Source organism: Phaethon aethereus, assembly GCF_964289735.1.
Source record: "Phaethon aethereus genome assembly, chromosome: 20".
Taxonomy (NCBI): Eukaryota; Metazoa; Chordata; class Aves; order Phaethontiformes; family Phaethontidae; genus Phaethon; species Phaethon aethereus.
The window spans coordinates 7,466,815-7,491,608 of NC_138596.1; the positions used below are offsets into that span (position 1 = coordinate 7,466,815).

The following is a 24,794-nucleotide window of genomic DNA, read 5'->3' on the forward strand; positions in this document are numbered from 1 at the left end:
GCCAGGCTCCTTCTGCAAGGCTGAATATACCTGTAAAAGCAGGTGGCTGTGTGCTTGCCAGCACAGCTGAGGGCTGGCGCGCAGCACCCTCTGTTATTTGCTCTGGTCCGGGGCTCCCCACAACTCTGCCAGTTCAAACAGGTCATTGTTCTCAGTCCAACTTCTACTTTCCTGCCAAGTCTGTGCTAATCAGTGTATTTTCTCCCTTTCTCTTTTATGTCTGTCCTACTAATAAAATACACTGGAAATGGGGAAGTGAGGGAGGAGCTATTGTTTTCTTTGGCACACAGTGAACATCTGAGCAAAGACTGAACCAGACCGGAGCCAAAGATCTGTTTGCTACTCTGCAGGAAAAGGTGCCTCAAGAATGCTGGCCAGCCCTGTTGCCTCCACAAGCCTTCGTGCTGCAGCCCCATGTGGTGGTCCAGCAAAGGTGGCTGTGAGGGGCTCCTCGTGGAGCCTGTTTATTTTTTTTCCTGAGCATCCTGTGGATGCTGTTACTGAGTGACAGAAAATGCTTTTCTTCCTCTGTCCGCAACCACGCTGCTTGCTGCCTAGCACACAGAGTCCATGGCTTCTTGCTCCTGCCAGGCCTGATTTAAATCCTGCAAAGCAAGAATGAACGCTGCGTGGTGCCAGGCGTATTGGTCAGAAACTTGCCCTCTGGCAGCAGCCTTTAGATGTGCTTTACTCGGCTAGTTGCAGGTTGCAGTACGTTCTCAAACTGGCTGTATCCAGCATATTTGTGGTCTGTGCTTTATTTTGTACATAATGCACAATGGAGTAATCCTCTTACTTGGAAATCATGGTTGATAAGGCATTGTTGGTGGAAGTTGCAGCCTCTGGTTTCTTTCAGAAAGAGCGATTTCTGACTGGGTTTGAAACATGCTTTCAGATGGATGAGTGTGAGAAAGGGTGAAGGGTGGGAAGGTCTGATACATACAGCATTTTGTTACTCCAGCAGAGTTGCAACCCTAAAATGAGACCTAGCAAATGGTATAATGAAACTGCCAGTAGTTTTAGGCTTGAAACGGAAGCTTTACAAGAAGAAATCTGGAAATCTAAATTACATGTGAAGAGGTTAGATTAAGCTCCTAGACTTGAGAAATTTTAGAAGAGAGAACTAGGCTTGAAAAAATGAAGGGTCTGTTGAAAGTAAGCAAAGTTTCTTTACCCACGTAAAAGTTGACCTACAGTGTATGTTCCCCATGTTTCAGCTTTGTCTGAGGCTCCAAGAGCCAAAAAGTGAAGTAAAGAGACTTCATGAAGGGTGTTAATCACAGCATGTTGTGCCAGCGAAGGTCAGAGTGAAAAATTAACAAACCACATCCATTGTGAATAGTATATTTATTGCTAAAAATGGTGTTGAAGGTGCCAGCAACAGAGAAATGTAATTTTTTTTTATTAAGTGTTTTCAGGATTCATAGTAGAACTGCTGAACCCACATGTTCAAGAGTCTGAACTTGTTTCATTTGAGCAGGTTTTTTTTGGACTCCTTAACTCTCTCTCATGGCCAGCAAATGGGAAAAGGGAATTTGAAGAAATAACTGCCTTCGAGTGATGCTTTCAAAGCATTAATTGTTGGTACGAGTCATTAACTGTGGCTAGTGTGGAACCATAATCCTAAATAGTACAAACCTGGCTACCAGTGCTTCAGTGGGAAACCCAATGCTAAATTCCAGTGTGTTATAAGATACAGTGCTTTTCTGTCACTTATGTTTAGGAATCCTTGTGCCTAACTGCTTATTGTTAGATTTGTTCTTTGAAAGCAAGGACTGTGGTGACCACCCTCTCTTGTAGTCTCAGACTTAAAGAAGCTCACCTCTTTCAGCACTGGAGTGGCAGAAAAAAATGATGCTATGAGAAGTGTGTTCCTGCAGTTCTTTTCATTCAGTTTATGAATCTTAAATCCCACAAGCTTCTTGTGCCTAAAGAGGAGGGGATTAAAACCTTGTAACTTAGTGTGTCTGCTCACTGAATATCTGCAGTTCTATCAATTGTGCGTGTTTTACTTTTTACTTGTCTGTGGCTAAATAATCTGTTTGATGGCATTCCCCTGGTTCTCTTTCATTAAAAGGCAGATCGGGAGCGGCGCAGAGAAATTTCCTTACTAGATGACATTTCATCGCAATGTCCGATCGTTTGGGGCAAATAACCAAGGGAAAGGATGGGAAAAGCAAGTACTCGACTCTCAGCCTGTTTGATAAGTATAAAGGAAAGTCAATAGAAGCTATCAGAACTACAGGTAAGAAGCATCTTCAGAAAGCTCCTTTTGGTTGTCTTCCAAGAGTAGTGTTGCAGAGCTAATTCAGGTTGTTGGTCTAGTGGGAAGCAGCTGGGTTGCAGAGTTGTTTGTGCTGGAGTCTAAGCCTGTGTTTCATTAGGACTTCAAGGAAAATGTCTACAGTTCTTTGTGCTGCTATTATTGTAGAGATGTGGAAGAATTAGGGCAATACAGCTGGGGGACTGTTGGCCCTTTTGTTTAGCCTGTGTCCTTGCTGCAAAGTGGTCAGGTTGCAAACTTGAGTGGAAGCCTTAGCAGGGCCTTAGGCTATACCAAGACAGGGAAATTAAGCTGACTGAAGTGCCTTAAGTTAGTCAGACTTTGTGTGAGGTGAGAGTTGAGGATTGAAGGCCTCTGGGGAAGAGCCTGAGTGAGTTTTGCAGTGGAGTGACCAAAAGTAGATGGTGCGGTCAAAAAAATTGAAACATTTCCTGGACTGGTTCTGGATATAGTGTGGGAGTAGAAAACCAAAGAAAATAAAATACCATCTTAATAAATGTGATCTGGCAGGTAGAGCTCGAAAATCAGGACTCTTGGGTTAGATTACCAGTCTGTCTGCCTCTGCTAAGAGGTAGACTTGGATGGCCATTTCCCCAAGCTGTGAAAGGGCAATGCTGATTCTCCTTGGTGAAATGAGAGAGGAATATCTGCACAGGTAGCTAAAAGACTTTGTGGGCATTTTCTGTTAGGGAGAATTATTTCTCTCTCCTTCCTGGCTGTTGTAGGAGGCTGCCTGTTAGCCAGCTGCTACAACAGACGGCTGCGTTGCTGTGGTCCTGTGGGAAATGACCTGTATGTTGATGTAGCAGCAGTGGTGCTGCTTGTCATACAGTTCTGTTGGGACTGCACCCAGCCACAGTATGCTAATTAAGGTTACTTATCTAGCAGGATGTAGCTCTCTATAACCTGACATTGTTCCTTTCTCACTAGTTATTCCTAGACATGGCTTACAGAGTCTTGGGAAAGTTGCTGCTGCCCGGCGCATGCCACCTCCTGCAAACTTGCCTAGCTTGAAGTCTGAGAACAAAGGAAACGACCCCAACATCATTATAGTACCCAAGGACGGCACAGGATGGGCAAACAAGCAGGATCAGCCAGACCAAAAGAGGTAGGTAGAACTAATCTTTGCTTAGTTTTGTCAGGCAAGCAGCAGCAGTTGTGCACCGCTGTGCTGTGTGTTGGACCTCACAGTGATCAGTCCTCTGTTGTCCATGCCAGTGTAGAGCCAATGTTAGCTTGATCTTTTTAGCAACTGCTGTATTGCCAGAGTTGTTTGTCTGTCGTCTTGCCTTCCTTCCCCTTTGATCTCCCCTCTGCTGTTTCTTTTCAGTTCCAGTGTGACGGCTGCACAGCTGCAGGAGTCGCTGCCGCAGCAGGGTTTGCAGAAATCTGTCTCCAATTTACAGAAGCCGACACAGTCAATCAGTCAGGAGGTAGGTGCAAGTGATCTCTGACTGCCACCCTGCTTCCCCTGTCCCCAGACAGCTTGAGGTTTTTCTTTAATTGTCTGTATTGCCGTGCACAAGTAAGAATCAGCAGCCTGCAATTTACAGGACAGCTCCTATATAATCCATTCTTGTAAGATTGACTGTCTTGTTACTGTGCCCCAGGAATGCTGTGCTGCAGTTAGAGTAAAATTCTGTGCACATTACCTCTGTACCTTTCAAGTGTGTGCAGAAAGTTTAGTTTCAATCTAGGAAGAATGGCTGGAATGTGGGATGGCTGGTTAGCACTTCTAAACTATTTTACTTTGGGTCTAATTCAAGTGTCACTTTGTGACAACAGACCCAGCTCTTATTCCCAGCCTGATGAGACTTGATAAGAAGAGATCTGGTCATGTGGGAGAAGTAGGCAGTGTCAGGACCTGAAAAAGCTACTGGCAAGTAAGAAAGTTTTCCCAGAGAGTGCAGGGACCTGTCCCCTCTGTGCTGCAGATTTCACACTTTTAGTTTTAAAAATATTTCCCTTAACCTTAAAAAAGGTTCAGTGAAATCAGGACAGGAGTTATGTTTTGAAGAGAAGAGTGGTTAATGCATGAGAAAGTAGGGTAGCCTTCAAGTTGAGGTGTAGCATGGAACAAATCTAGAAGATTAAGGGGGACCGTTTGGGAAAATGCAACAGAACAAAGGGAAAGGTTGATTAGAGGGAGGAAAGCAAGAGCAATGGTTTGAGGAAGTAGCTGTTGAAGATGAATAGACTTGAGATGAGAGGCAGGGCAGAGAAGAGGATTTTTGCTGTAGCATCACAGGACACTGGAGTGGGGAGCAGCTGACTTTAGCCCCAACAAGAAGCTGGTGAGACCTGTGATATCCAGTGACGTCTGGGTGATCTATAGGTCTGAAGGTGCCAGCCAGGAAATGAGAAACAGTCATGAGAGTTCACTGATCTGTGGGTGTTTTTTCTTTTGTGTTTTGTTTTCAGAGTACAAATTCAGTGCCAGGTGGACCAAAGTCATGGGCACAGCTGAATGGAAAGCCAGCAGGACAAGAAGGTGGTGAGTATGATAAACAGAAATGGATCTGGGTATGTGCCTGCTTCTCCCAGATGTGCATGAGATAGGGTGGACTCCATTCCTTCCTGCCCTCTCTGCCTGGACTGGTTTGGAATGGAACACAGCTGTCTTGGTTACAGTGCAGTGAGGCTTTGTGAGTCTTGTTTTCAGTCAGCGTAGTGTGTTGGCTGGAATGACGCAACTGCATCTGTTTGGGTCTGCCAGTGCAAGACATGGCTTGAACAGAATGTGTCTCATTGCCACCTTGAAACAGAATGATTCATGCACTTGGGAAGCAGCAGGGACTTCTGGGGGATGACGGTTTTGAAGAAGGGAAACATTTGCCCCCTCATACGCATCTTCCACCAGCCCAGAGCAGTGTATAATAAAGGCGCAGAAAACAGAGTGGATGAGGGGAGGGATTGGTTTAGAAGAAAAGATGAAAGGAGAAGGTAGGATATTAGAGACTGGAAATGTAAGCATCTCCATGGCTAGTAGCATGGGGAGCTTCACCTAATTAGGTGGTCAAAAGTGAAGCAGTGATGATAATACTCAGGGATGCTGTACACAGCATCCTTGGTCCAAGGGTATTACAGTATCAGTGGGTGGAAGTGGCACTGAAGCTGTTGCAGGATGCACTTGCTTACACCTTGTCTGAGACGCCTTTCTATTAAGTCTCCCTGAGTACTGTGCTGCATTAATGGCTTCTGCTTGACTGAGGATCCTGAAGCAGATTTAACATAGATTGGGAGTTTAGTTGTCTTCAGATGCATCCATTTCCACACAGGAGGTGCTTTCCAGCTGCACTGAGTACTACCATTAAAACTGTAGTGAGAGTAACAGCTCAGTTCCCCTGTTTTAGTGTGAACAGACCTGGAACCATTTAGTTGTTGAGTGAAATTGCAGAGAGATTTGAAAGAATTAAGACAGCTGCAGATTGCAGGGGGCAAGCTTGTCCTAAATTAAATTAGTCCCTTAATGAGAGGGTGTTTCTCAAAGGTGAAATGTGAAAGCAGAGACTTGTGCTTGCCTGATGTTGGTGGCCAGTGCAAAGACTGTGTCTTGTTTGGTTAATTGGTACTTTTTTGAGGCTGTTGCTGTGTGGACCACCTGTATAGTCATTTTGAAATCTGATCATCTAACAGTGTTCTTAAAAGATTTTTTTTTTTTTTTTTTTTTGAAAACTCATTCTAGGTCACACTTAACAATATAGAGTTCTCAACCCAAGGAAAGAGTTGTATATGTGGCTAAGAGCAGCTTAATTAGAAGGTAATTGAATCACAGAAATGTCAGAAATCTGGCTGAAAGGACTTCTTAAGCCATCCCATCCTCGCACCTCTTCTCCAATGGCATTGAACAACTGCTTTTCTTTTTAAGCTAGTACAGCAGTTTCTAATATTGTTGACAGAGAGGGAAGTCTTTTGCTTTTTGCTCACTTTCAGGTGTTAGCGCTGTAAAATCTTTTTTGGAGGGCATATCCTGAAGAAACGTGGTCTAGTAAATCAATTATGAACTGGTCTGTCCCTGTGTCTTCTGTAGAAGGGGCATTTGGAGGCAGAAAAAAGATGCACCAAACTTCTATCAGTGTGATGCTGCTTAGGTTTAGAGTGCAAATTAACGCCTGCACATTAACAGTCACTACATTGTGCAGCCTTACCTGGGGGGTAGAAGTCTCACCCGAAAGACATGTTGTTAATATTCTCGTTGCTGTTCTAGTTCAGTAGAAAATGCAGTAGAAATCAGAATTCTTGGCACATCTCAGATATTTTGTGGTGTATTTGAGAAATGCCCTTCTTGTGTATTCTCATCTGTCCAAAATATTTGAAGATGTTATGTGCAGCAGTTGCAGTGTCTTCACTGGAAATCTTCACATGAGGGGTCTTGTGCAGTGTGCAAGTTCCAGAAAGTGAAAATGACTTTAAGAAGCCAGTCCTCCTTGACTCCTTAGGGCAAGAAAGGATAAAGATAGATGAGACTCTTTTTCAGGTCTTCAGCACTCATTGCTGATACTTCTAACATGGTAATTCTGAAATGCCCTTTTTAAAAAGAGCATTAGCCAAGTAACACCAAGAAGCAGGTCTCAAAAAAGCAATTTTTTAAACGTTTAGTAGTGCAATAATGCTGACAATTTCCTTTTATCCAGGGTTATCTTGCCAACAGATTTAGGGGAATTGCTGTGTTTTGTTTTCCGGTCACTGGCAGATCTTTAGAATGGACAAAAAGCTGTCATTCTCGGGTGGCTGATGAGTCGGCAAGACGATTTGCCAACGACTAGAAATGCACCTGGCCTGATCTGGCTAGTGATCTGCATCTTAAAAGTGCTTCAGCAGGGAGGAGCGTGGGGTAAAGCATATAGCACTCGGTTCTTATCTGTGGTCTTTCACGGAGTATATTGCCAGAAATCTCAACGATAGACTTCCACAGTAGAATGAGATCGGAGCAGAAAGAGCCTGAATAGAAATGTCAAATACTTGATAACAGGGTATCATCTATAAGCGATCTTGCAGAATTTATGTCTCTGCCTCAGACTGAATTTTGTACTTTAAAAAAATAATTGGAAGCTAAGAAAGTTCACTCTGACTTTGTTGAACGTGAGAATTTAAATGAAGATCCCAAGTTAAGAGTGTGGGGGTACTGGGTGAGGACACATTGTCGTGTCAGTGACAGTGTCTGAGAGCATTTTGGATGTGAGCTGAGGTGCTGGTACGGTAGTAATTTGGTTTTAAACATGCTGGAGGCCCAGATTCTCAGGAAGTGCATTTCCAGGCTGATCTGGTAAGGGAATTGAAAGAGTGGAAAGATCTCTGAGTTCCACACTTATTTGTCTGACAGGTTCAAGGGCCTCAAGCCGACTGTTATCCTTCTCTCCCGAGGAATTTCCGACGCTGAAAGCAGCTGGCGAGCAGGACAAGGCTGGCAAAGAAAAGGGCGCCTTAGATCCGTCGTATGGGCCAGGACCAAGCCTCCGCCCCCAGAGTAAGTGGATAATTGTCTCTGCCTTATCCCAGCTCATAACCCCATAGATTCTGTTTTGGGCAGGGTGATGCCAGTTCACAGTGGTATCAGATGTTCCATCCTTACATTTCCTTTTATCTTTCTTATGAGTTCGCATGTGTCAAGCTGCTTAGCAAATGACCGCAGATTCACATGTAGTGCTGATGTTCACTGGCTGAGTTCTGTGGTCCAGATAGACAAGTATGGACTGTCATCAGCTACGCTGTTTAGTAGAAATTGCTGCGTGATGTTGCAAAGCAGGCCCCTTCCCCCTGGGCAAGGGGAGTCACAAGTGAAATGAGTGGGTGGTGTAATGTGACTTCTCTGAGTCTTTGTACATGATCTGATTGGCCTTAATTCTGCAGGGTAAGGACTGTGGAGATGGGGAGCAGAGTTGATTTGAATTTATTGACAAATAAGGACACCACTGGTGCAGTAGTTACTTAGTAATGGCTGATGCTGCTAGTCTCTTAGGAAAATACATGCATTTGGAAATTTTCCTTGGTCCCTAATGTTTTTCTACATGCTTATTGTAATTAGGGCTTGACCAGAGTATTTGAGTTTCGAGACTTTCTGGCAGAGTGACTGCATTTACAAATGTTAACATAATTATTACCTCCCTTCCAGATGTCACCAGTTGGAGGGAGGGCGGTGGGAGGAACATAACCTCTGCCACATCTCTGACCGCCTCCCCTGCTGAGCTGGGCAACAAGACTTCTAGCACTGGAGATGGAGCCCCCTCCTCAGTGAGTGCCAGCGATCCGAAGGAGCCGTCCCTCCGCCCAGCTCAGCCTGTCCGCAAAGGGGCTTCGCAGTTCATGGGAAATGTCTACCAACCACCTACATACCATGACATGCTACCTGCTTTTGTAAGTTGCCCTTTCCCCACAGCCATGTAACATCCTTGCTTCTTATAATGTGTGTGGGGTTTGAAGTCAGCTGAGCTATCTGGTTTCTGGACTCTCAGCTGGTTCCCAGGGCTGGCTCAGGGATCCTTCTCGTGATCTATTTTTAGTTTCCCCTGTTGTGCTTTTACCCTTTCATGCTAGGATAGTGTAGCACAGCCTTGCTCAGCCCAAGGAAAAGTCGCTGCTTTCCCTACAGATCTGGAGAGGGTAACCATTAGCACGTGGCCTGTTAGGCATCCAGATGTGAAATGTTTGTTTTCCCATTGTGCGGATGCAGCTACTGTGCTCATGTTGTAACCTAATCTGGGTAAGCCTTCCTGTGGCAAGGAGAAAAAACAGACTCTTCTGCTTTGCCTTGTTCCAGATGTGTCCACAACAGCCATCTGAGACCCCTGCATCGCTGGACCGAGGGTCTTTCCCCCTTCCTCAGCTCCGGCTTGAGCCCCGGGTACCTTTCAGACAGTACCAGATGAATGACCAGGATGGGTAAGGCTGCCATGACTGTCCCACTTGAGAGGCAGGTTCAGAGTGTGACACGAACCTTAAACTATGCAGGAATTTGGGCCGAGGATCCAGTTGCGTGGGTGAAGCTGCAGGCAGCCACAGAGGAAACCTGATTTTTACTCAAAGCAGCAATGCTTTGCTCCAGCTACAGCAGCATCTGAAATGTTGTAGGACTGTAAGCACTGTGTGTCTGCAGAGCAGATGGATGTGAGAAGTAGTTGTGTGTGATGCTGGACTGGAAGGGTTGCAGCTCTGATCTGTAAGCCCTAGGAAGTAGGTACCAGGTAGACAAGGGAAAGAAACGTTGCTGAACACAGGAGAAACTTGGAGCCTTTGGTATGTAAGTGCATGGCAGAAAAGGACTGATTCACTGTTACAAACTCAGCTTTACATTCTTTTCTTTACTGTTTGCTGTTTCTAACCATTTCTCTGCATTTCCCTGTAGAAAAGAGAACAGGCTCAGCCTGTCTCGCCCAACACGTCCAGTTCGGCAGCAAGTAGAGAGAGCACCTCGGCCCACCATTATCAATGCAGAGAACCTGAAGGGGCTGGATGAACTAGACACTGATGCAGATGATGGATGGGCAGGTAAAGTGCTTCGATTCTCTAGCTTCAGGCCACAGCTTGAGGTGAAGCGAAGTAGTTACTCCTCCCTGAAGCATGAAGTAGTCAGGCTGTTCTGGTGGCTCTGTTTCACTGCCACAGAAGGAAGGAGAGGAAGAAAAGAGTGGTGTATGTTAGCTGTGAAACTGCTGTTGGTGTAAATGATGACACAATGGATCCTTCTGATCCTTCCATCACACTGTACTCAAGGAACCGGATCTGAAGACTCCTAAAAGCTGAAAACACCAAACAGCAGGAGGATAGCAGTATGGCTGCTGGGAAGAAGTTAGTCCTGCCTTTTCAGTTGTATCGTTCAGTATCAAATTATGCACGGTCTAGCTTGGTGGCTGTCTCCTCATTTGCAGCCCCTGTTCCCAGACTGCTTGCTGCTCCTTCTCTGGGACCAGCCCAGCTGTTCAGCAGTGTGAGTCCACACTGCTTGCATAATTTCCAGTACCTGTGGTGGACATTCGGCTTTCCAAGTAGTTTATGCCAAGCCTGTGCATTCTCTGGTTTAGTGCCAGAGAGGGCATAAGCTTTATCAGGGCAAGGGAGCTGGTTTTTTCTGTCTCATATATCCCTTCTCCAATCCTGTCTTTGTAGGCATTCATGATGAAGTGGATTACTCTGAGAAACTAAAGTTTAGTGAAGATGAGGAAGAGGAAGAAACTCTTAAAGATGGACTACAGAAATGGTAAGAAGTGGCTGTATTTGCACCTACGCTTGTTTTGGTAAAAGTAAACAATACCAAGATCTTTTAAAAACTTGTTCTAAATATTGAGACCTATTCCTTTTGATTCATACTGTGACTTCGCTGATTCAACTGGCCATTGTTTGAGGGGGCTTCAGGGATGTGGATAGGTCTTGAAGCTGAGTGCCAGGATGCCAGGCTTCTTTCCTCCTCCCTTTTCTGTGTCTTAACTTGATCCTGCTGCACAATAGTGGTGTTAATCCGCATGCACCTTAAGAGGAAAAGCGCATTGCTTGTTCTGGTGGGGTTTTTTTGGTTTTTTTATCTTTCCTTTCTGTTAGTCAGTTGCCTTTGCCATTTCATAAGATCGCAAGTGCTTTTTGAGGCAAGTAGCAAATGCGATAGCAAAGCGTTTATATGACAGGAACAACTGGGATCCCAGAAGGCAGAGACAATTGTCCGTGAGCTCTGCAGACAGTGCAGATGTCAAACACACCTTGGAGGAAGGAAAGAATTGGAGCGACTCAGTTGGCTTGTCCCGGTCAGTCCGGAAAGTGCAGGATTCACAGCAGCCTCCGAGGAAGCTGAATGGCTGGAGCTCTGCATCTGAATACCAGGTAGGCTGAACTCCTGTGAGTGGGCTTGTGCTGCTGGATGCAATACATTGCTGTCCTTAAGAGTCCAGTTTGACATTTTATTGAAAATGGGATGCTGATGAATTTTGCAATTCTTTGTTTATATCCAGCTGGAGAGAAATCCATTTGCATGGCACTCCCACTAGAGAAAGAGATTCAAGCTGGTCCAGAGCAGTGGGGTTGTCACTGAGAAAATGGAGTTATTGAAACAGATAGCAATAACTCCTCCCACCAAAAGAGGGATTTGTGTGCATGAGGATAGAGGGGAGGGTGTCAGGAGGGGATTTTCTCAGCATGGGATTCAAATCTCAAGATGCAGGAGATGTTTGGGTCATGCTTATTGAGGAACGTTTCTCCTTTGGCAGAAGCCTATGCTGGGAAGTACTCTCAGACAGCAGTCCCTCGAGGACAAAGAAGAAAAGGTGCCACTGAGACAAAAGTTTGTGCACTCTGAGATCTCTGAGGCTGTTGAGAGAGCCAGGAGACGACGGGAGGAGGAGGAGCGGCGAGCCAGGGAGGAGCGTCTGGCAGCCTGCGCTGCAAAGCTGAAGCAACTTGACCAGAAATGCAAACTGGCTCAGAAGAGCGGGGAGACCCAGAAACAGGCAGAGAATGAAGACCTGAGGCCCCCAAGCACTGAGAAAAATGCTGTGCAAGAGAATGGTCACACTTTCCGTAGAGGTAGAGAAACGTTGCTTGTGTCACCTTGTAAAAACTGATCTTTTGCTATTGTCGATCTTTTACCTGAAATGTGAGGGAGTTCCTGGGAGAGAGCATCCAGAGGGTACTTCAGTTGCATTTGAGAGATCAGCTGCTTCACATAGTCTGCAGAGTATTTTGGATTGGTGATGGAGGTTCGTTTAAAAAAAAAAAAAACAAAACCCAACATTAAAACAAATGCAAACTTCTTTGGTTGCCTTTATCTGTGCTCAGTCAGCTGTGCTAGTTGTTGGAACAGGCCTGTTGATCTTCTGATGATTGGATGATCATACTAAGGAAGTGCTCATGGGCCACAGATCAGAAAATTGTTACCAGTAAGTGCTGGCAGGTTTAAGGAGTAACAGGGGAAATGGACTTTTCCCCCAGTGCTTAAGCAGAAGGTTGATGGCAGAGGGGGATCTTGGAATTTATCACTAAAACAGGATGGACAAAGCCCTCTAGAGCTGTCAAGGCAAATCAGGGAGATTGTGTGTGAGGTGCTATATATGTTTATTATAAAGTTTAGCCCCATAACACAGTCAGGACATGCCCACACCCGTGCATATTGTGGTGTGGTGATGCACTCACAAGCCCTGTCATGAGCAGGCCTCTTTAAGGCTTATTTTCTTCTCTGCAGCAACTCCCGAGTTTCATGCACAGGATGTCTCTGTTGGCTATCTGGAAGAGGAGACTCCTGCCCCAGCAGCAGCAGCCCAAAGCAGCAGTGAGGAGGAGCTCAGAGAAGCTCCTTCCCCAGCACAGGAATTCAACAAATACCAGAAGTCTCTTCCCCCGCGATTCCAGAGGCAACAGCAGCAACAGCAGCAGGTAATAGGTGTGACGCTCCCACTCCTCTTCCTTTGGACCTCCACCAAACCATTGTGTTTGCTTGGATCTCAACACAATCACACTACCAACTAATCAACTGTCTTTGGGCTGGGAAGTGATAAATGGGAGTCCTACCTGGGCCATTTTCAGTACTTCTGATCATAGATGTATCCACTCTGATGGGGTAAAAGGGCTCCATGTAGGTTACATGAATTTTACGTGCACCCTGTGATGCTGGAGCTGTTGTAGTTAGGGCTTTCTGTGGCTGCGGAGAGGCGTGGACAGGCCAGGTTTGTCACTTGCCTGGGAGAAAAGTAGACACTGTTGTCAGAAATGTTGACTTGTCTTGCACAGTTGTCTGGATGTCTCCTGACTATGTGGTTTGTAGCAGAGCTCTGGTTTACAAATGTAGGTATGCAGGAGAAGCTGAGGATGTTCCCTTTCCTGTGTCCAGAGCTGAAGAGCAGCAGTGGTGACCTTGGTTGGTACTTGCTGTAGGCTTGATCCAGTGATGTCTGTAATGCCTTTGGCTGGCTGTGAACCTGGTGAACATCCATTCTTATTCCCTGGCACAAGATGAGAGCTGCTGTTCTTCAGCACTGCTGCAGTGACAGGGAGCTGTTCAATATTCGGACCAAGGGAGAGAAAAACCTTTTGGGGATCAGCTCCTTCCATTTCACCTTGCACTTGCTGTGCCCTTACCCTGTTAGTTATGGGCAGCCATTTGCTTGTTGGTGCAATCTGTGCTTAGGTTGGCAGGCAGTTGGACTCTTGCTTCTGGGCTGAATCTGAGAGTTATGAAGCGGCACACTTCTCATTCCACCTCCTGCCCGTGCGGAGAGGTAGTCTTCCACATCTGTCATCTTGCACCTAGCAAGCTTTTTTTCTGTGAGGGTCTTTCAAATCATTATTTTCTTTGCACCATAAATATGTTTTGTCTTAATTGTTTCATTTGTGTTTCATTGAAAATTCTCTTTTCTGGGGCTCTGAGAGACCAGCCTGAACTGCTTTATGTGTTTTGCATCTTGCCCAGTCTTACAGTGCTGTATATGCCATACATACTGTTCAGCTCTTCTTCCAGATGCAGTGAGCCCCCTTAGGGCAGCAGAGTCAAAGCAAGGGACAGAATATGCAGGTGTGAGATAATGCGAAGTTAATTACCATTCTCCATAGAATAACCACTTGAAATGTGGTATAATCAACGCTGCTGCAAACCTTAGTGAAGAGCTCACATTTGGCTTTTGCTTGGAAGCTCAGTAATTGCTCTTTTATGGATGTTCCCCTGTGCTTGTTACTGGGCAGTTGACATTTTCATGATTCAAATGTACAACAGCAAACACTGTTAATGCTACTCTCTAAAAGAGATGCTCTTAAACTAAAAATAACTGGATGTCTTTGCTGTCATGCTAATAATACCACAGGTCATTGCTACTGGAAGAACATGAAACTTCCATTTTATTTTCTCTTATCCTCTGTGTCATTAGTATATATGAAGCAGTTTGTATTTTGGCTGGCTTATATTGCTGCTTTGGTAGCAGTGGTTCCATGAAAAGAATGAAATAAAAAATAGTGTTGGTATCATTAGCGAAATACTCTCTCCAAGGTACTGGAGCACTAGGTAACTCAGATATAATCTTTTCATGTATCTGAGTTTCTCTCTTGCCGTAATGATGTGTCAGGTTCAGATTTAACAGTGTCTCTCTTGCTCTGCAGTAAGGAATTGGCTTTTTTAAATAAAGTTACAGTATCTGAGATTGTTGTAAGCTTAGACGAGATGGTGGAAAGTTTGACAGGTAAATAGATGTATTTCATGTTAATTGGAGCTGTTTACCTTTTGAAAGCTTTCTTCAGTAGACAAAGCTCCCTTCAAATATGGGTTCTTTTTGGACCTTTAGGAAAAGTTAAATGTCAAATCAGATTAGCATGATGACAGTCCTTGGCTAAAGGAAGGTGGATTGGCTATGTGGGAGATAGGACACAACCTGAAGGTGTCAGTCCATCTCTGGAGAATTCACAGGAAAGAATATAAAATACTAATAGCTCTCTTAATTGAGTTTAGGTTGTTCTTATCTAATATGTTCAGCTAACATGAGTAGAACTAATATATATGCACACTAAATAACTTACTAATTGCATTTCCTCCAAAGAGCAACGTCGTCTAAAATATTTGATTCCAATTAGGAGATTGTGTTTGACCGGAAGCTGTCCTGTACCTCATAGAAACACTGAGAAAAGGCAAGCTCCAGTCTTGAAGCTGATCCCTTGCATTTGGCTGTGTAGTATGGCCCATAGTGATGTGAGATGCTGACTGCAACATAGTCTGGCTGTTTTGGGGAGCTGGAGGAGAACAGCAACTGTCATGTTACCAGTTGGTAGTGAATTGCCCTGTTGATATGTTTTTGAGCCTCCTAACACAGGGAATGTGTTTTCCTATAGCTGGCCAGTTTGCAAGTGTGATTTCTGGCACTGTGACCATTCATGTCAAAAGGCCCGTCATTCTTCCCTGCAGGAGCAGCTGTACAAGATGCAGCACTGGCAGCAGCAAGTCTATCCTCCCCCATCCCATTCCCATCCCCAGCGGACATTCTACCCGCCACACCCTCAGATGCTTGGCTTTGATCCTCGCTGGATGATGATGCCGTCTTATATGGACCCTCGCATGGCCCAGAGTCGCACCCCGGTGGATTTCTACCCTTCAGCCCTTCACCCTTCAGGTAAGGCGTTTTCAGTGTTTCCCTTTGTCGTGGCTGTGTTGAGTTGGTCCATACCTGGAAAGTTGCTGTGCTTCAGTCATCTTATCTCTGTCCAGGCTTTGCATCATGGCTGGCTGTGATTGACTTCTAGGGATGAGAAAGTGTCGGTCTCAATGAGAGCTCATGAGGGAACTGCCCATCCGCTGCACTGCAATGAGAGATCTCCCTTAACAGCTTTGGAGCCTTAGTGGATATAAAAGCAGATCTTGCCCCTTGGAGGATAAGGATCAGTTTGGGAGTCACTGCAATCATGTGACATCTTAATAGATCCCCTTCAAGAACCGTGGTGGAGAAATCCTGTAGTTCCTGAGCTGTGTGTTCCTAGCACCTTCCTAGCTTGGTATTGATCTTCAGAGGTGTGAATATAAATATCAGGATACATAAATAATTCCCTTGAGTTTCTGGTTTGTTTTCACACACCTCCTTGCTTCCGAGCTAGTGATGATGTGTAGCATTTTGTGCAGTTTGGGCTCTGAAAGCTATGTCACCTTGTGTATCATTCCAGGTGTATTTCCCAACTGTGTATTTCCTAAGCACAGACTCCCCTCTACCAGAAAGGTTTCCATGGATGCAGTCACCTGCTGCCCTGGAAGGAAAGGGATTCAGGATAGCTGTGGATTGTTAATTCTTCTTGGCTATGAGATCGTAGTGTTAATGGTAGGTTAATGGTTAATGTTCCTCTGTTGTGACCAGGAATTATGAAGCCCATGATTCAGCAGGACCCCATCGGTGGGAGCAGCTGTCGGTCTGAAGATCAGAACTGTCAGGCAGGGCAGGCGGAAAGGAAAACTGTTCCCTTGGACCCAGTGCCAGTGTGGGGCCAGGAGAGCTACACGTCTCTGCAGAGCAAAGGGTACTCCCTGTCACATCAAAAACAGGCTGACAACATGACAGTGGAGGGGCTGCATGCCAGGTGAGTGTGGAACTCCCCTGTCCTCATGCATGCTGTGTTGGGAGGTGCTGCCATAAGCCATCTCCTACTGAAAAGCAGGTGTAGAGTTGACCCAAAAGATATCTCTGAACAGGCCAAGGTACTGATCTGGTAGCACCCTTACACTGTTGAGTGTTTGTGTCATGGGGGTGCTTACAGACTGAGCTATTCAGAGTTTTGCTATCTGATGCCAGTCGAGGCTGACCAGCTTGGAGCCTGTTCAGTAGGAGAGAGGCACTTGTCACTTACATGGGCAGGTACAGAAAACAATGAGTCAAAACTTCTGATACTTTCTAGTTTGTCTCCTAATTCTTTGTGACTTTCTGAAACCAATTCCTTGTTTTCAGTTTTCCACATATGTTGGAGGCTGAATCTCCTTTTATTTCTTAAGTTTGCTGCCCATCATAGGAACTGCTTTCTTTATCATCCATTGATTTGACAAACCAGGCAGTACAGCCTGGGGCCACAGCAGATCTGCCCAGCATTCAGGTCTTTATAGGCTTGTTGCCTCATGATTTAGAACAAACCCCAATTTATTTATTTGTTTCCACCTCTTGTGCCCAGCCTGGGCCCTTGGGAGACATGCTGTGCTCTGCATTAGCTGACTTTCCTTTGTTTGTTGTTTGTTTTCTTCTCAGGAATGATAGTTACTCTACTTCTCCTGGAAGGCCGGAGAGTCTGAGCACCCAACGAGATCTCTTTGAGGAGAGAGGGGAGGAGTACTTGAATACTTTTGACAAGAAGGCCCAAGCAGACTTTGACAGCTGCCTGTCTTCTCAGAGGATAGGCCAAGATCTCTTGTTTCAGCATCAGGAGACTGTGCAGGAAACCTGTCCTGCTGGCAGCCGCCATGCAAACTTCAGGTGTTCACCCCTAGAGCCTGATTTTATCCAAGCAGAGAAGAAGCCTGAATATAATGGCTGGGATATCAGCCACCATCAGAAACCTGCGGAGACTGCAGCAGAAGTTGCTGAAGGAGTGCCCAGGGATGAGCAGTCATTCAGTGCTGACCTGTGGAAGAAAGAAGGAGCTAATACCAAACAGCCCACTGAAGAGACAACAGAGTGGGCTCCTGAGAACCGTAACACCAGTGGTCAGCACCAGGAGCAAATGGGCAGGACGCGGCGATCAGGTCCAATTAAAAAACCAGTCCTGAAAGCCCTCAAAGTGGAAGAGAAAGAGAAGGAGAAGGAGATGGAGAAAGTTAAATTGGAGGGAGAGGACACCTCGTGCCCGTTGAAGGAAAAGGCAGCTGTTCAGAAAGTAGAAAATGAGTCAGATGATTCTGCAGCCTTACTGAACTCCACACGTTACCTGCTAGATGACAAAGGTTCTTCCCAAGCCAACCTTACCCGAGAGGCTGAGAAATCCCACGAGGAAGAAGAGGAAGAAGAGGAGGAAAAGAAGCCAGAAAGAACCTGGGAGAACAAACTATCCAGAGAGGCTGGTGATCTCCCTCCCACGAAAAGAAACAACTGGATCTTCATTGATGAGGAACAAGCCTTTGGTGGGAGAGGTCAAGGCCGTGGGCGAGGGAGAGGCTTCAGAGAGTTTACTTTCAGAGGCCGAGGCACTGTTGTGGGCAGCCGAGGAGTCTATAACAACCAGCGGAGCAGCCGAGGGCGAGGGCTTCGGGAGTTCAACCAGCCAGAGGACTTCCCCAGAGGCAAGCCAAGGCGGCGGATTGCAAGCGAGACGCACAGTGAAGGGTCAGAATATGAGGAGCTCCCCAAGCGTCGCCGGCAGAGGGGCTCGGAAAACAGCAATGAAGGCTCTGTACTGGACAGGGAGGACAGTGATTTGAAAAAGGGAGACTTCAAAGAGTCATGGAGGTCCAACAAAATCTATTCAGATGATCACAGTAGTCTGGATCCAAAGATGAGGGCTCCAAGAGCTTTTGGGAGATCACTGCCACCAAGACTGAGCAACTCTGGCTATGGGCGAAGGGGTTTCATGGGTAAGGAGCCAACGCAGTGGCAAGGCAGGAGTGGGGGAGCAGGGTGGCAGGAGTACAGCCACACCTCTCCATCAGACACTTTTGGGAGCAGGCAGCAGTCCGACAGGGACTACATTCAGGATTCTTACAAACACGTGGATTCCTTCTCCAGCCGGGTTTTTGATGAGAGTCATCTGGATGACAAACGGCACTTTTTCCAGGAGGATTACTCAGCAGATCAGGAGAACATAGAGAACAGGCCATTCCGGAGGCGCCGTCCCCCCCGCCAAGACAAGCCCCCGCGATTCAGGCGCCTCAGGCAAGAGAGGGAATCAGTCGGTCAGTGGAACCCCGAGGAGGGAGGCCCCAACCTGCCGCCCAGCCAGTGGCCTGGAAGGCCCAAGCTGACCATTGCAGAGAAGAGCAGCATCTCGGGCAGACGATCTCCTGAGCTGTCCTACCAGAACTCCTCGGATCATGCCAACGAGGAGTGGGAGACAGCATCTGAAAGCAGTGACTTCAGCGAGCGGCGGGAGAGGCGAGATGGAGTTTCAGAGAGCGAAGGCCAGCTGGAGGGTGGCCTTGGGAGTGGGAGCTTGGGAGAGAAGAGGGAGCTAGCGAAGAGGAGCTTCTCAAGCCAAAGGCCACTTGTCGACAGACAGAGCCGCAAGGCTGAGCCAGCGGGGTTTGCAGAGCAGTCCGTCAGGACTGGTGTAGGAGCAGCTTCCAGATACGAGAGCCAGCAGAACGGGACACTGATAAAAAGCAAAAGGTAAAGTTGCCTTCTGATGTACTGATACGCAGATATTGGAGGAGTGGAGAAGGGCTGGACGGTGGGTGAGGAGCTGTTGGCTGTGTTTCTTGTCATCTAGTGCAGATGACTTCCAGCAGCGTTTAGCCAACCTTACGATATCCGAGGGTTTTGTCATTGTCTGTTTTGGAGCTGATTGATGCCTTTTGCTTCCATGCTGGGAATCCAGATTTATGGAAGTTGCTGAGAAACTGTGGGCATGACATGTGCTGCTCTGCTTTACCTTAGTTTCAGGCCAGGACAGCTCTTCACTCTCTACACTGCCTCTTGCTAGAGGCATGAACAATAATGAAGGAAGTCCTGGTTCTTACTCCAAACTTACTGTGTCCTTCTTCTATCATGGGTCCCCAATGGAGTATAGCAGAGCACATAAGTGAGGGTTGGGTTTTCCTGGGGTAAGTTGCTGTGAGCTGTGCAGGTTGAGCACGTGGATTGCCAGTAGTGTGGTTGTGGCATTGCCACTCTTAGCTTTGCCTGAGCAAATATTTTCTTAGACCTTAGTGGAGACTGGTGATGAATCACAAGCAGTGCTGTCTGTTCCTTGCCTGCTGGGAGGAGTTTCTCCTGAGAGTATTTTAAGACAGCTGTGATGCTAGGGGTTAAGTATTTCCTTGCAAATGTGTGGTAGGTTGAGCCTGGCTGGACACCAAGTGCCCCCCGGAGCTGCTCTATCACTCCCCTTCTCAGCTGGACAGGGGAGAAAAAATGTAATGACAAGCTCGTGGGTCCGGATAAGGACAGGGAGAGATCATTCAACAATTACCATCACGGGCAAAAGACTCTACTTGAGGAAGTTAATTTATTGCCAGTCAAATCAGAGTAGGGTAATGGGAACTAAAACCAAATCTTAAAACACCTTCATGCCACCCTTCCCTTCATCCCAGGCACAACTTCACTCCTGATTTCTCTCCCTCCTTCCCCTGAGCAGCGCAGGGGGACGGGAATGGGGGTTGTGGTCAGTTCATCACACATTGTCTCTGCTGCTCCTTCCTTCTCAGGAGGAGAACTCCTCACACCCTTCCCCTGCTCCAGCATGAGGTCCCTCCCACAGGACATGGTCTTCCACAGACTTCTCCAATGTGAGTCCTGCCCACAGGCTGCAGGTCTTCAGAAACTGCTCCAGCCTGGGCCCCCTGTGGGGTCACAAGTCCTGCCAGCAAAACCTGCTCCAGCGTGTGCTCCTCTCTCTGCAGGGTCGCAGGTCCTGCCAGTAGCCTGCTCCAGCACTGGCTCCCCATGCAGTCACAGCCTCCTTTGGGCATTCCCTACTCCCCTACATCCCCTGGGCTGCAGGTGGAGATCTGTTCCAGTGTGGAGCTCCATGGGCTGCAGGGGCACAGCTGGCCTTGCTGTGGGCTTCCCCAGGGCCTGCTGGGAAACCTCTGCTCCGGCACCTGGAGCCCCTCCTTCACTGACCTTGGTGTCTGCAGAGCTGTTTCACACATTCTTACTCCTCTCTCCAGGTGCAATTGCTGTCCTGTTTTTTTTTTTTCTCCCCCTTTCTTAACTATGTTATCTCAGAGATGCTGCCACTGTCACTGCTGGGCTTTGGCCTTGGCCAGCAGTGAGTCCGTCTTGGAGCCGGCTGGCACTGGCTCTGTTGGACATAAGGGAAGTTTCTAGCAGCTTTTCACAGAAGCCACCCCTGCAGCCTGGCCTGCTACCAAAACCTTGCCACGTAAACCCCATACAAAGCATCTGGTGAAAAATCTGATGATCAACAGGGTACTGGGTTAGGTGAGCCTTGGTCCTGGGCCAGTTTGACAGCTCCCTTGTTACGCTTTTCCTTTAACAGGAGAAAAAGAGTTTTGTACAGCTGCATTGTATTGGGTTTAAAGCACTGATAAATAGGCAACTTGTTTTTTGTTTTCTGTCCTCTTGTGACCCATCTCCCCCAACTCCTGGATGTAGTAATTAATAGTAGTTTATATGGAAGTGAGGGAAATGGATGTCTGGAAAGATGCATGCAGGTAGAAAGGAAAAGTAAGGGAAGGGGGGAGCTTATTCCCCGCCCCCTTCTCCTTTAACCATACCCCTTTTGTGAGTTGAATGCTTGGGAATGATGGTGGTCAAATAGGCAAAACAAATTCTGGGAGAAACAAAATGGGAAAATTACTTTTTTTTTTTCCCCTCAATGCCATCAGCCTATCCCCATCTCCTTTTCCCTCACCTGATGCTTGCTAAAAAATGTGTGTTAATTGCAAAGAGGAGCAGGGGAGCTGTTAGAGCAGTGTCATAGGAGGGTAGGAGACACTGTACAGAAGCACAGCCCTCTTGAAGGGACAAGCTAGGGTATTAGTTTTGTTGTGGGGGCAGCATGTTGGTTGACTCATGAGTGTTGTTCTGTTTCCATCCCACTTCCTTAGTAACATCCTTGTAATGGGCTGTGTGCTCAGAATATAACGTCTGCTTCAGTTGAGCAAAGGCTGGGGAAGGCTGAGGTGCAATTAGAAAGCTGGTAAAGAAAATACAGCCCATATGTTTTCTACTTGGTACTTTTACTCAACTTCTAGTGACAAACTTAATTCCTTTCCCTCTTTTCCTTGTAGATCTCCAGAAGAAGGAGGGGGTCTTGGCAACACCAGTGGTGGGAGCAGCCACTCCATTTACAGCTTGGATAGAGCCTCCCATGTGAACTCGGAGAGTGTTGAGGGGCCGGGTAAAAAGCCAGAGAAGGAGCCCAAATCCACTGCACAAAGAGCAAGTGAGAAGGGAGAGGCCTTGTCACAGTTTGAACTGAGTTACGGAAGTGAGTGTCTTCATTCATTTGTTTCTTTAAAGGGGTAACATGTTGTGGCTTACTTCAAGCCAGAGTGATTCAATCCCATGCGATTTTTAAATATGGGGTTTGGTTGTTTTTTTTAATTTGTTGACACAAGCAGTAAAACTCTAGTACTCAATAAACTCTAGTACAATAAAACTCCCTAAATAGGGAAAACATGGAAGACAAATAAACCCAAGCTTTCAGCCAGATCTGAGAGGCTCTGTAATGTTTCTTCTAAAGAAGGTTTAGTTTTAGGGAGAATATTTCCGTATTTCTATCTAACAAATTAAATTTAAATTAAAGTTAAATTTCAAGCCCAAAATATCATATGTAGTGCAACAGAAGTTGAAAGAGCATCCAGAGTGGGGAATTTGAGTCCAAGCTCATGACGGGGAGGCAAGAAATGAGTATCTCTGAAACCATTGACATTAGACCATGACTCAGCTTTTGCTGTTCATAGAACTGAGGTTTTTCATCCGGAGGTGATGGGTATGTTTTCAGAAGTACCTGTGCCTGCTTTGCCCGTGCTAGTATTTGGAAAGGTGGGAGGTTTGTTTCAACTGATACTACACCTAAAGTTACCTGAGTTACCACATGGCTCATGTTCCCAAACTCCTCCCAGCTGGGGTGTGCTCATCTTGAGGCAGAGGAGAGCAAAACCCTGCAGGATAAAGTTACTGGTAGATGTTAACAGACTACCATGGCTTAGTTTTCAAAGCTTAGCTGCAGTACTACTGGATGAACTTGTTTGCCTGTAGCACGGATCCTATTTGGAATGCGCTCTTTAAATTACTGCAATTACAAAGCTTTATATGCATACACACATGCACTGTTTTTTTGCCTGTATATGCTTTGTTCAGGTACCATCATTGATAATCGGGTGTCAAACACAGCAGAAGAGAATGAAGTAGGTTCTATGGCAGGTGAAGGCTTCATTGAGGTTCTTACTAAAAAGCAGCGCCGTTTGCTGGAAGAGGAGCGAAGGAAGAAGGAGCAGGCTGCTCAGGTGAGGAATGGGGAGCAGAAAAAGCTTAACCTGATACATTGTTTGGACTGCAGTCAGAGGAACAGGGCCCCAAAAGGTGTTTGGATGAGCAGAAAAACATGCAGTTGGACAAAGTAGTACAAATGCTGTATTAGGCCCCAGAAACGTACTTTGGCTCTGATGGTCAGGGACCATTGGTCTGAAAAGGATGGTTAGATTTCTGACTGTTGTTGTTTTCTAGCAGAACTATTAATTGTGAGTTAAGAAGGGTTTTCTAAACTGAGCTTCATCCAAAGCAACTTGGCTCACTAAGCCAGTTGCTGGCTGTAGCTGGTGAGATATTGGGCAGCAGCAAGCAGTGGAGGACCTTGGCACTCTTGCTGTGTCAGCAGTGTTTTACTGTGAGAACAGGCTGTGGGTAGCTTCCTTGCCAGAGGTTTCATGTTTGTGTCTGGGCACCTGACCAGAAAGAAGCTAACAAACTGGAAAAAGTGCTGATGATTTTGTGTTTGTAATAGGATAAAAGAGTTTATTTACAAGAAAAGATTTAAGACTGCAGTGTGGATAGCCTAGTTAAGTAATGTTTAGGAGGGGGGCATTTGTCTACGTGTACTGGAAGACTGCAGATTCTAGGGAGATGATAGCCTATTTTGACGTGAAAGGAGACTTAGTGAAATCTCGAGGACTAAATGCAAATGAAAAGCATCATTGAGAAATGTTTCCTGACAAGGAGGGCTTGTGGTAGGTTCAGAGTGTCTTGCAAGGAAAGTTAGAAAAGCCTGGTTGCTTGACATCTTTAAAATTAAGCTGAAGACAACGTGTGAATGTGCAGTGGGAAAGATCTTGCAGTTGCAGAGATGTGCTGCTTTTTCTATTCAGATCTTGGCTCTGTGAAAGAGCCATTTCTATTGTGAAATTATTAATCAATCTTGCTTTAGCCAGGCTAGAAGAAAGGAATTAAGCAGAGCAAGTCTGTTGTAGTGTTAATTTTGCTTTGCTTTGTACCCCCCCCCCCCCAAAAAACCCCAAACAACTTCATGCTGATGAAGGCAGCTTTTTTCACTGCCTTATTAGACTGAGGGAACCTCCCAGTAACCACAGGGTCCATTAAAAAAAAAAAAGGGAGAGGGGAAGGAGTCAGAACTACTTTGTATGGTTCTGTTACATGAGTACATGAGTTTAGTGCTTTTCATATTGCAGCACTTAGAAATCTAGGGTCTGAACTTGCCAAGAGCAGGCTGCATTAGCGCAGTGCAGTGACAGGTCTTATGTGCTGTGCCTCTTCTCTCTCAGGCACCAGCTAAGGCCCGTGTTCTTCAGTCTCGCATTCCTCCTCGATTTGCTAAAAAGCAGAACAGCTTATGCTTGGAGCAAAGTGATGTAACAGTTTCTGGAAACAGCCTGGGCACAGAGATCTGGGAGAGCAACAGCCCAGGTAAGTTTGTGTCTGTCTGTTCTGGGGTGTTTCACACAGCTGGGGAGTCCTCTGGTGCGTGCAGGAAGGACAGGGTGTCTGTGCTTAAGAGGAGACAACCTTCTCTTGTCTGGTGCTGGAATTGGGAAGGGAGCTAGCAGACATCTGGAGTAGCATCTGTTCAAAGCTGTGCTGTTCAACCATTCTCCTCCTGTTGTTGACCACGGCAGTCTCCTGATGTACTTCTTGTGTCTTCTTGTAACATCAAAATCCTACATAGCATTTTCTAGCCTGTTGGGCTGGGTCTACTTCAGCCATTTTCTTATTTTGCCTTCCTCTGTTTCTCAACCTCTAGCCCTGAATAGCTAGTGCCTCCTTTCTTTCTATCTCTGCTCTTTCTCCTGTTGTTTCCATGTTCCCTAAGAAATGATGTCTCAGCTGAATGGGCAGCACTAGATTTCTGAGGTGGTGAAAATATCCTAACTCATGTCTAGAAACGGAAAGTTAGTAATGTAACATGGGCGGTGTACAAGGTGTGCTCACAACTGTGTTTCAAGCAGCTG

At 46.2% G+C, this 24,794-nt stretch overlaps 1 protein-coding gene across 1 annotated transcript in view; it reads left to right on the forward strand.

Annotated features, from left to right (window-relative positions):
* Positions 1-2,130: 2,130 nt before the first annotated feature.
* The window catches only part of PRRC2B (proline rich coiled-coil 2B), a gene marked incomplete at both ends in the record, with an annotated part of 33,378 nt that continues 10,714 nt past the window's right edge, over positions 2,131-24,794 (forward strand). The window contains 18 exons of the mRNA XM_082008925.1: positions 2,131-2,245; positions 3,215-3,392; positions 3,615-3,717; positions 4,706-4,778; positions 7,608-7,751; positions 8,397-8,638; positions 9,042-9,163; positions 9,627-9,769; positions 10,388-10,478; positions 10,900-11,092; positions 11,476-11,791; positions 12,447-12,637; positions 15,147-15,351; positions 16,084-16,303; positions 16,960-19,029; positions 21,618-21,817; positions 22,693-22,838; positions 24,111-24,252. Of these exons, the coding sequence (XP_081865051.1) occupies positions 2,131-2,245; positions 3,215-3,392; positions 3,615-3,717; positions 4,706-4,778; positions 7,608-7,751; positions 8,397-8,638; positions 9,042-9,163; positions 9,627-9,769; positions 10,388-10,478; positions 10,900-11,092; positions 11,476-11,791; positions 12,447-12,637; positions 15,147-15,351; positions 16,084-16,303; positions 16,960-19,029; positions 21,618-21,817; positions 22,693-22,838; positions 24,111-24,252 (4,894 nt within the window). The remainder of the gene's footprint in view (positions 2,246-3,214; positions 3,393-3,614; positions 3,718-4,705; positions 4,779-7,607; positions 7,752-8,396; positions 8,639-9,041; positions 9,164-9,626; positions 9,770-10,387; positions 10,479-10,899; positions 11,093-11,475; positions 11,792-12,446; positions 12,638-15,146; positions 15,352-16,083; positions 16,304-16,959; positions 19,030-21,617; positions 21,818-22,692; positions 22,839-24,110; positions 24,253-24,794) is intronic.